Source organism: Schistosoma mansoni, chromosome 1 (genome assembly GCF_000237925.1).
Source record: "Schistosoma mansoni strain Puerto Rico chromosome 1, complete genome".
In the NCBI taxonomy this organism is placed as follows: Eukaryota; Metazoa; Platyhelminthes; class Trematoda; order Strigeidida; family Schistosomatidae; genus Schistosoma; species Schistosoma mansoni.
The window spans coordinates 43338436-43349922 of NC_031495.1; the positions used below are offsets into that span (position 1 = coordinate 43338436).

The 11487-nt window shown below is 38.4% G+C and overlaps 1 protein-coding gene across 1 annotated transcript in view; it reads left to right on the forward strand.

The window, feature by feature from the left end:
* Positions 1 to 7497: 7497 nt before the first annotated feature.
* The window catches only part of Smp_143240 (hypothetical protein), a gene marked incomplete at both ends in the record, with an annotated part of 45021 nt that continues 41031 nt past the window's right edge, over positions 7498 to 11487 (forward strand). Inside the window, 5 exon segments of the mRNA XM_018794515.1 lie at positions 7498 to 7563; positions 7567 to 7770; positions 9284 to 9456; positions 9503 to 9688; positions 10871 to 10970. Coding sequence (XP_018648920.1) covers positions 7498 to 7563; positions 7567 to 7770; positions 9284 to 9456; positions 9503 to 9688; positions 10871 to 10970 — 729 coding nt within the window.

Genomic DNA, 11487 nt, shown 5'->3' on the forward strand with positions numbered 1-11487 from the left:
GTAGCGGTATGAGTTGGATAGCGCAGTGTCAATATTGTTTGTGGTGAAATAAGATGCCGATGGGAAGCATCGAATAAGAGTTTCGGTGCGTTTCCAGATTTTCTGATCAGACTCCCTGCTCTGGTACATCATTGCAGCTACAGAGTTCAATCGTATAGTGTTTAGAGAATGAATAATACTCAATACAACTCTATAACCACTCATAAAAATCTGATGACTGACGCGCACTGACATAGTCCATGTTGATTGTAAATAATAAACCAAGTATATTATTCCTCCTAGTCGGTTTTCGGACTTGTTGGACCCATCCACAAAGTCCCATTGTTTCACCTATCTTGTTTTATCGACGTGGTACAGAAATCGAACTCCGTGCAATCTTCAACAGTTTAAAATCACCTCAGATGATTTTAAACGTATGCGGTTGGTGTGAAGCGACCAAAAATTTGTATTTTGGTAATTTATCAAAGTTAGTATCCTCATGAGGTGGTCTATATATGCATCCCACCAGTAGATAATTTTGCGGTTCACAATTTGACGTAACCCAAGTGACATCACCTATAGCAAAAAGACGTTAGTTCTGAAATTTACACTCGTGAATGCCGCAGATTAAATACAATCGCACAGCTAGATTGTCTTATTCTTTCAAATACATCTGAAGCAACACGATCTAGGAAATTATTTGTGTCATTCATCTGATCTGGAGTCTCTGGCAGGTCAGGGTTGATAAGATACTCAAATTGATCGAGAATCGTCTTGCCAACTTACAACTTTCTAATGTTATCCATATGGTTGCGTTTGTGGTTCTCATCATTGTCTAACAAAAGGGTGTTCAACACGCCTGGAATGGCGATAACTAGCTTCTCGAGTATCGGTTGGAGGTATGGAACGACTGAGCGTTTAATCGTTGTCGGACGTAACCTACAATTAGAAAGTGAAACTACTTAAGCTGATAATTTATTGATGCTGTATAATAGCCTTCATTTGCCTAGGTCAACGAGCAGTTCATGGTTTTGTAGCAGGCCCTCAAAAACGTTGACATTGACTCATTTTCGAAAATGATAATCCAGTGGATGGATTTGTCAAGTTAAATGTACCTACTGAGTATATGGCGTCAGGTTTGTTGATTGCCGACAGTAAACTGGAGACCTGATCTTGTTGACAATGGATAATATTCACGGGAAGGACGTGAACGTTTGCACTATTGTTGATGAGATAGTCAGCCTTCGTCATCATGTCAGTAATCCATAGCAGACGTCTATTTTCACCAGTTACCAGTAAAATTACCGTTCACTTGTCATGTAAAATCTGTTTATGTTTCGTTTCACTAGCTTTCTTTTTTGCAAGCTACTATTTATGAAACCTTTTGAATATCGAAGAACCGGCTGGAAATCGGTTGCGGTTGTCTTACTTTGTACTCTCTGAAGTAAATTTCGTTGTCTCGACGTTTGTAATAGCAACGCGCTCTTGTAGTATTTCATGTACAACACTCGGTAATGACTTTCATACTTGTATGGTGATGTAGTTTCGAGTAAAAGGGCCTGTAACACCTATTGACTAAAACGTACCTGACTCACTCTTGAGGGTGTATGACCCTATTTTCATGTTAAGGTGAGCGTCAGAGAAGATAAAATTCATGGACGACGCTTAAGCAATAGCTGAATGACCTTGAGAACATCCATCTACTTACTAAGGTTATGTGAGTATTAGAAACTGGTGTGAGGAACTAAGTTTCCGACTCACAGTTGAACGTTACAGTTGAGATTTATGTTTTCATTACAAATCAATATCAGCTTTCATGCCAAAATGCTATTTAGCTGTATGAACCAATAACTTTTGCGCTGAAATTCAAGATCTGCCCTCTTAAATCTTGCGGGTTCGTCCATAAATTATGTTATCGCCACATCCTTTCATTGGAGGAAAGTTCAGGAACTGCATTGGCCATTGATTTTGTCACCAAGTGTAGGCTTATACACCTGTCTCTTAGTCATTTTATTTAAGAACTATTGGTCCCATCTTGATGATAGCCTCAAGATAGAGTTCAGATCTTGAGTGCTTAGTCCGCCAAATCACCGCTCTACAACTGATGCATCCTATCCAGGCAAAAGTGTTCCAACTCTTTATGACAGAATTTATAATCTGTCTATTTACGAGTATTCTTCTGTACTGATTGGGAAATGACGATACTACTCAACCCAATCAGTTTCGTTTAATTTGTTTATTCTGGTTAGCGCTTCTTAGCAAGGTTGTTTTCTACGGGATGCGGTTGCTAACCCCATGCCGAACCCTTCCCCTTTACCTAGGGTTGGTACCGGCTGTAGCCATAGAAGAGCTACAGCACACACATTTGGAAAATCACCGATGTGCATCACGAGGCAGGCCCTAACATGGAATGGAGATGGGAAAGGAATAAATGGAAGGCCGGGGAATACCCTGCATCTGGGATCGAAAGCAGACATGAAAACAGTTAATAGAAACTGGCAGGAACTGGAAACGACTGCCCAGGACAGAGTTAGATGGTGAATGCTGGTGAGAGACCTATGCTCCTCCATGAGGGGTAACAGGCGTAAGTAAGTAACTAGCTTAGCACTTATTATGTGTTAAGTTTGTCTTTGTTTGCATTCTTGGTCTGCTTTAACTCGAAATATTTCGGTTATCAGGACTGAGTGGCTAAGTGGATTACGCAGTAGGGTTTAAAGCGAGAAGTACTGGGTTCGGGTCTCAGAGTGAGCATCAACTCTGAGATGCAGGTACATCCGACTGAAGAGTCCCGAGGAGGGCGAAACGCACATATTGGATTCCACTGTTAGCCACTACCCATCTTTGTTAATTTCCGCCATGACTTTGGTTTTTTTCTTTAAATCTGCCCTGTGATCTTCTTTTTTGATTCATTCTTACACTATTGATTAGTATATGCATTTAGGCCAATTTTCTTTAACCCTTTTAATCGGTTTACAACGGTCAGCTTTACCGATAAATGTGGGTGGCCAAAATGCTTTTCACTGTGGAGTAAGGAATGTAATGCAATGAATGTAAAAGGTGGCTCCACAAGGTGTATGTCCGTTGAGGTCCCATAGTATACAAATGATGAACGGGACCCAACTCCCACTAGCTTCGCACGTTTTGTTGTCTGAGTAAGATATTATTGATCCAGGAGGCGATGAGCCTTCTAACTTTGGCTTGTATGAAAGCTGATGGCGGCTGTCCTAGTAGGATGACTACAGACAGCGAAGAATGTGTCAGTATGGCTCGTGTTGTGACGAACGAACCAAATACTCGACTATAAATCATGGAGAGGGAAAATGACCTCAGAAACGAACTAAGAGTGGAATACCACTGAATATTGGTAATCTCGATTCTAAAGTAGTACTTAAATGCATGGATCGTCACCGTCTCGAGTAGTCTAGATGTGACAAAGAAGAAAGGGAAAAAAGCCACAAACAGCACCCATTTGGTTGAGAAGCCTTTAACAGACTCACTGTGCGTCAAAACAAACCACAAAAGTCACAAAATATTATAGAACTTAACCTTAGTGTGGATCGAACAATCTCAACCCGATTGAAGTCAAATGACCATGGTCTAGAAATTAGACACGTGCACGATTCGGAAAAGGTCGGAGGCCTAGTCTCACTTGACGGGCGACTTCAAAAATGTGCATAGTAATAGTGGTCTGAAGCAAGTAAGAATGCGTTTCTCTTGCCTAATGGAACTCATTCAACGCTCTTCTGAATTCTGTCCAACTCACAGACCTTCTAGTCCGTATGACACGACAAAACTTGTTAGTCAGGTCAACTAACATGAAGCACGACAAATAGTACTGCATTACTAGAAAACAAAGTAAAAATAGGTTATCTGGAAGCGATTTCATTAAATGTAGTGCAGAAAGTAATATTCACGTTGACGATGCAACGGATGTTCTAGTTTTACAACTAGCTACCAGTAGCACCTTCTATATTCGATCGTTCCCAGTCAGATAGAAATCAGAAGTCAGACGAGAAGAGGCAGGAAAGATATATTTGATTCGTTACCAATATATCGAGGACCTTTTCTATAAGCTGGCTAATGAAACGTAGGAGCTGTGTCCCACGTCGTGTTGAAACGTGATCTGGTGCGGATGCATGACCGAAAGCCTTCAGTTAAACAAGTCCACTTAAACAATATGGTCAGCATCCAATGTCGAACACTTAATGAGCTACTGATTTTGGGGAATTATTTACAGCTACAACGTCAATGGAGGATGATAACTTCCAAGTTAACTGATTGTCGGTCATCTCTTTAAATTCGAATAGAACGACGGTTTATACAGATTGTCAGACCACGTGTTGGAATCACGTCGGGCTCGTCAGTGCAGATCACCAACGCAGATGACCTACGTCGAAAGATTGGCGGTCTGTAAGAGTCAGACGCGATTGGTGTGACCAACAGCTAGCTTTGGAGTCACACTTCGCGGTCAACAACTAACATGTATTACCTCTTCGTCTTACCAAGGTACTATAGCTACTTTGAAGACCATATAATACGATGGACGTTATCACAGAAATGTGTTGGTACAAGTAACTACAAGCGATAAGTTTTGGCCACCACTGCATGGGCCAGTCCATGGCGTGCAATTAACTGATGCACGTTGGTTGTCCTTGACCTTGACGGGAACTAATGAACTGTTCAACACTCACTGACCCAACCGCCTAATGATTTGTGTAAGCTGAGTGATATTTCACTGGTTCTATACGCTAAAGAATCATATGTGGTTGTTTTCAGTCGGGTTATTTACTTACCCTACTATAATATACTCTCCAACAAAATTATTCAGACATACATAAAGAAGGATATTTTCAGTGGTGTTAGGAATGATTTTGATGGTTTTCAAACATCAGCAGACTAAATAAATACACAAACAGCTCAGAACCATAGTAGGATATACGAACGCAATCAACCACAAGCACATACAGAATGACCGCTGTCATTTAGGACGTCTAAGGTCGTGGTAGAAAAAGCGCGGTCGAATTCAAGGGTGTGCTACTTTTCCTCACTGCCCATTGGTTCGTAGCGTCCTACCAGATAACTCTACGGGAGTTCAGGTCAAAAAATCTATAAGAATAGGTGAGACGACCGACGTAAATTTTGAACCCCAACCATTTAGACCCCTTAAGGTAGTTCTAGTGTCGGAAGAACAGTGAAACCTTTTATTAATTACTGCCCGAAGTTACAGTAACACCGACATTTGAGTGAGACTTGACATGTCTCTAGAAGATAGAATACATATAAAGGTGGCAGTAGCTGAACTAGAAATCCGTCGACAAAATGGTGAGGAAAATTTCCACTTAGTGGACTTCCGAGTAGTCAGGACGCAAAATCGAAAGTTGCTAAGGCCTATACGGATAAATCATTTTCTTTAGTTTTATGTACAAATGCTCATAATCTAGGAAAAAAATTGTATGGACTGGGAGTATCTGTGGACGAATCAAAGCTACTCATCATAGCTATGACTGAAACTCGGTTTGTTCATGACTTTAAGATTACTTTAAAATTGTCCGGATACCATTACCTAAAAAGCTGTAAAAATAGATGCGAGGAAGGCGGCGAGGTCACTATATACACAGACAATAATATGGACATCCGTTCCTTTGTTTGTGAGTTTCATGTTAGTGGAAGTTATGAAGTTATTAGCTGTGAACTTACTTTCGAATGTTGTACATTTATACTTGTTGTCATCTATCGTAACCCAATTTGATTAGTTGGTGAATTTATTTCATAGCACACCCAACTATGGAGCAAAAATAAAGATGCCTGATATTAGTTGGATGGAGATGGCTACCGTAGATCTGATAAGTCCTTCGATATTGGGCTCCTGATGACAGTAATGGAGCACACATCAGTACAGCGTGTATTCGAACCCACAAATCTTGGTGTAAACCAAGGATCTTCCTTAGACTGAGTAATCACTCATGCGACTGAGGATATTGCCCATCTAAATGTTCTCTCACTGCAATAGTGACCGTGCTGTTTCATCATTTATGTTTAGAGGTTGTGCTGTAGGCGTGGTCTATATTTGAAAGTACGGTCAGTTTATTTGCTTCCACCATAGATAAGTGGACGGGTCAAGTAACTCAAACGTGGGAAAAAGCAGTGAAGTACGTTTATCTCTTCAGGCTCTGGACAGTACAAATTCATTTATTGTAAAACTAGGAACACTTGCAAAGCGTTGGCAAATAAGGTTATACATTCATATGAAAAACACTTGGTTAGAGGTTGTGGAAATAGTCTGGAAAGGCTATTGTACATAAACAGACAAACTCGGAAAGGTAATGGAGACTAGCACTTTTGACACAAGGAAATTTGATGTTGGTAAGAAATGATGTTACAAAAGCTGAAGCCTTATCAGAATACTTTAGTAACGTGTTTTCTACCGACTATGGTAAAAGACCAACTATAAGTCGTAGTAGTGGTAGCTTGTCGACGGATGTTGTGGCTACCGACCAAAAACTCCTAAGACTACTTCAGCACTTGGAATCAGATAAATCTTGTGGTTTTGATGGTATTCATTTTAAGATTATGAAAATCCTGACGGATGTAGTTGCTAAACCCCTGGCCTTGCTGTCTGATATGTCTTTGCGGTAGTGTCGGCTGCCAAGAGACTGGAAAGACGCAATAGTCTGGTTTATAAAGCGGGGAGCGGAGGCCTATCATGCCTAACAATTTTGCTATTTGCAAGAGAAGATTGGGTTGCAGCTAAAGATTGGAATGATCCTGTATATGTGATTTTCATAGATCCAAGTAGAGGCTTTGACAAAGTCTCTCGTTTGGGTCTCGAATTAAAACTGGAGAGTTTTGGAATCCGTTGTGAAATCATAGACTGGATAAGTGACTTCTAATGATAGAAGACAACAGGTACGGGTAGATGGGGTTCTGTCAATGTGGGGATTTGTGAAAAGTGGAGTTAGCCATGTTACAATCCTAGATCTTTCTGTTTTCACTTTGTGTAAATAACTTACCTACTAACAAATTCATCTGTTCTACTCTTTGCAGAAGGCATAAAAATTTGTAGACGCATACACTGTATTTGAGATAGGATAATATTACAGGACGACTAAAATCCACTGGTTGCATTGATGGGTAAGTGATCATTAGAAGTTAACCTTAACAGAAGTGTGATGCAAATAAGTAACTAGGACGATTCGTATTACTACACAATATGTGGGGTTGTGTCACCTAAAGTAATGGGCTATAAAGGTCTAGGAGTCATAATAAGCAGCGACCTCAAAACTGTAGTGAATTACTGGGATTCTTTACGAGAACACGTAATATCAGCATCTTCTGTTAGTACATTCAAAGCGAGATGCGACATCCACAAAGTTGCTCTCGAGTCAAAAACTCACACCTCTTATTCAAAGTTTAGTAAAAATACTCATGCGAGTTTCAGGGACACCGGAGATTCTTACTCATTCTTCTACTGTGTTGAAATTTCTGAAAGCTGTCTAGTTTCCTTCCTACTTTCTTAGTATGTTCCCATTATCTTTTATCTATCTAGTGTTGAGTCACCAAGTTACTTTTCTTGTTATACATATCTAAAAATGGAGTACATTGACAAACTCCCGGATGGAGCTTTGCTGCAAGCCTAAACCTCTCATCGTATTTTCCGGTTTGGATACGGAAAAAAACCAAGTCCATCGGTCTATTTGGAGAGCCTTCAATACTAGTAAAAGCCATGACCGAGATTCATTTAAATTTCGCTGCAAATCAGTCGACCACCAGTTTCCAAAGCCAAAGTACAAGGTTTGTTGTTAGTTTTAATTATTGTTTCTTAGGGTCTTGTTGTGCAATTGGTTATATGATTGCTAGGAAGGGTCTGGGTTATCCTTATGTTTATATTCGTCCCAAATGGGACGAAACACGCTTGTCTTATATAAGTTGGTTATATGCTTTTATATTTTATTGTTGGAATAGCCATCACCATGGAGTAATGGATATTGGTTGTAATCGTTTTTATTTTCCTCACTTCAGTATTTTGTTCGGAATAGTAAAATAGTGCAATATAAAGCCAAATACATTTTGTATCAAGTTTCACATAATCCCTTATAAATGATTCCATATATTCACTCCTGGCGAAATGAGTTCCCATGGACATATGCGTTGGAATTACTCGGTCAAAACAAGTAGATATAGTTCCCATAACTTCTTCATAAGGATAGCTTGATAAGATTCTTGTAGTTCTAGTTCATAGTTCTTAATATATGAAGCTCCAGTAGTCAATAGTACCCAATTTTTCATTGCGCAATAGACCTTTCATTAAGTCCTGGTTTTCGTGTGACTTTCTCTCGTCAGTGAACAAAATATCCAAATAACGAAGTTTTTTATCCAATTATTTCTGTATTTAATTTTAGACATTGAGATTCAAAGAACTAGTAAAAGTCAATTAAATAAAATCTCAGTAAATATAGGGCGGTAATTAAAATATAAGGTAGGGAAACAATAGCCTAGACTAGAAAACTAAGTTGTCATATCTCCCTAGATCTTGAAACGGATTAAATATTATCAAGAGAGATTCAAGTTTAGAACGAACACTTTTCGTATTTAAAGGATGACTAAGTTTTCTGATAACCAATGCTTATACAAGCCTAACAATTCACCCCTAACAGTCTCTATACCAGCCTTTAAAGCTGCTACGGCGGTCCCATGACGTGTTTCAATTATGTTTTGGGATCGAGGAATATAGTGGTTTATTGGAGCATCCAAGGCTTATTGATCATTATGCTATTTTGGAGCATGTTTCATCACATTTTTGGTTGCGAAATTTGATTACTCCTCCCCATTTATGTGTGTTGTCACACGTTTGTGAATCGGTAAATACAATGGGATATGATAGTCATTTATACGGCGTTCAGCCTTCTGACAAACTGATCTTATGGTTGCTTAATCTCTGACTTGAAGTCTGTCAAATCACAATTTTCAGATTAACTCTGACTTCTTATTACAATATCAGTATTTATTAGTAGGGCTAATAGTTTTGAATGATATATCATCTTTTAATTCTTTTAGAAATTATATATTAGCTTATTTCTCGTTAAAATGATCGAGCAGTCATCGGCTGGTTGTGTGTGTTGTTGGTAAATAATCTTCCAGAAAGACCATATTTTTGAGCTTTCGTTAGCTGATGTAAACAATCATTGATGTTTATTTATCTGAAATGTGAAAAGTTCATCTTAGCTGTGATTTCAAGATTTATGAATATGTTTCACCTTCCCTAAAATTTGCAAGAGTTTTCCTTTAATGTCTATTTATATTTCAGCAACTGGCTTCATATGAATGGCTTATGCCAAAAGGCATACTCAAAACTGGTTGGATGAAAAAGCATCTTGAAGAAATACCTGCATTCGTTGCTTTATTTTACGATCTAGATTGGGACGAACCACAATGGGGAGAAAAGTCAACTGAATGCGCTCAAATGGTGGCAACTGTTCGGTTGGTATTTTGTTTTCTCTTATTTATTCATGGAAACTGAATTTAGATCAAAACTTGCTGGTCGCGAGAGTAAATTAGTGGTCATTCTTATACAGAAACGTGCCCCCTTACCTTTGGGTGAAGATCTTAATGCCATGGACCGAGCTCAATCTCTTTGTAATGAGTGTGATCTTCCAGGAAAGAATTTGTTTGTTTTGTCGCATACAAACTTACTTTATGGATGCATTACAAGGTATGGTTTCTAGTTGATTTACAGCGATACATGCACTCTTGTGTATTTAAATTAATGTAGGTAGATTGTAAAATGGAAATATGGAACTACAAAACATAATTTTCAGTCGAACGAGCAACATTTATTTTCCGTCACTGCTTAACATTATCTATCTAAATTCATGAGTAGATGCAAGAAACATTCAGCATTCAAAATTTAACTACTCGGTGCCAGGTTCCCTTAAGTCAGTCAGCTTTCAAACAGTAATGTAATCTGCTGAACTCATTATGCCAATGCGTTTTACTCGATATTTCTGTTCGAGCAAACAAAGATTTATTATAGAAAAGTTACAGTTCGCTTAGATATTAAAGTATAGAATAAAATGATTTATTTTCGGTTGGCGATTAGCTATTAATAACAATCAATAATTTCTCTGCGTATGGCCATAAAGATTTTTCATATCGTTTGCTTGTGACGTTAATAGACACAGGTCAGGATACAAGCTGGTGTCGATCATGGTGTAATTTTATAGTTTCCTACATAAGAAATTGGAATTTTCTTGGAACGAAGTCCATCTTGCTTGTGTTTATACTTGAATTTTTTCTTGTTAATGTCCCTGTTCTTTTTGTTATAATGTGATTTTCTCTCTTCTATTTCCTCATAACGTCTCATTTTTAGTGATGCTTATCCCTATGTCATTTTGTGCAAATTTTTTTGTTATATATAAAAAGTGAAATGGTTGATATCGAGCACACATTCGTCTCTGCAGTTTAGTTCTAGCAGTTGCTTCCCACCATTGATTTGGAGTTTTTTAAATTCAGCAAATGAGGTCATGTTCATGAGTCATACTAAGCACGAGGAACTCGCATATACTCTTCCATCTCTATGAAAAACACTCACTTAATAAGTGAGCTTCATATCACCCACATTTGGATTTATGAGAGTATATGGAAAGATAGTCGAGACCTATTCATTGTTGACCGCATTTGGGTATTCACAGTCTATCGGTAATCATAGTATTAAACATTCAAAGCTACGACTTCGTACCTGTTTTAAGTTCAGAGATTCAAAAAGCAAACCAAGTTGGTTATTTTAGATCTAATACATTATAAAATCCCTTCAATAATATATATATATATATAATATTATATTATACTAGATTATATATTTCATATTGACTAATAAGTTTATTGTTTTACACAGATTAGAAGATGAATTTCGTGATATGGCAGCTAATTACTATCATAATCAAGCTAAAAAAGTGAAAGCTCACAAGGATTCACTCAACAAAACTAGTCACCAGGTATTTTCTTATAAATCAATCAATCATTATTACTGCTGTCGAGATATGGATACCAACCACTTGTCACTTTTCGTCTTTGTATGTTGTGTAATTATTTTATCAATACATTTATTAGGGACTTGATTGGGTAGTAACTGTATTTACTTACTTACTTACTTACTTACGCTTGTTACCCCTCGTCGAGGAGCATAGGTCGCTCACCAGCATTCTCCATCCAACTCTGTCCTGAGCCTTCCTTTCCAGTTCTTTCCAGTTGCTATTCATCCTCTTCATATCTGCTTCTATTTCCCGGAGTAGTGTGTTCTTTGGCCTTCCTCTTTTCCGCTTCCCTTCCGGATTCCAAGTTAGGGATTGAGTCGTGATGCACATTGGTGATTTCCTTAATGTATGTCCGATCCACTTCCAACGTCTTTTCCTAATTTCCTCTTCAGCTGGAAGCTGGTTTGTCCTCTCCCATAAAACGCTGTTGCTGATAGTATCCGGCCAATGGATGTTGAGTATTTCGCGTAGACAACTG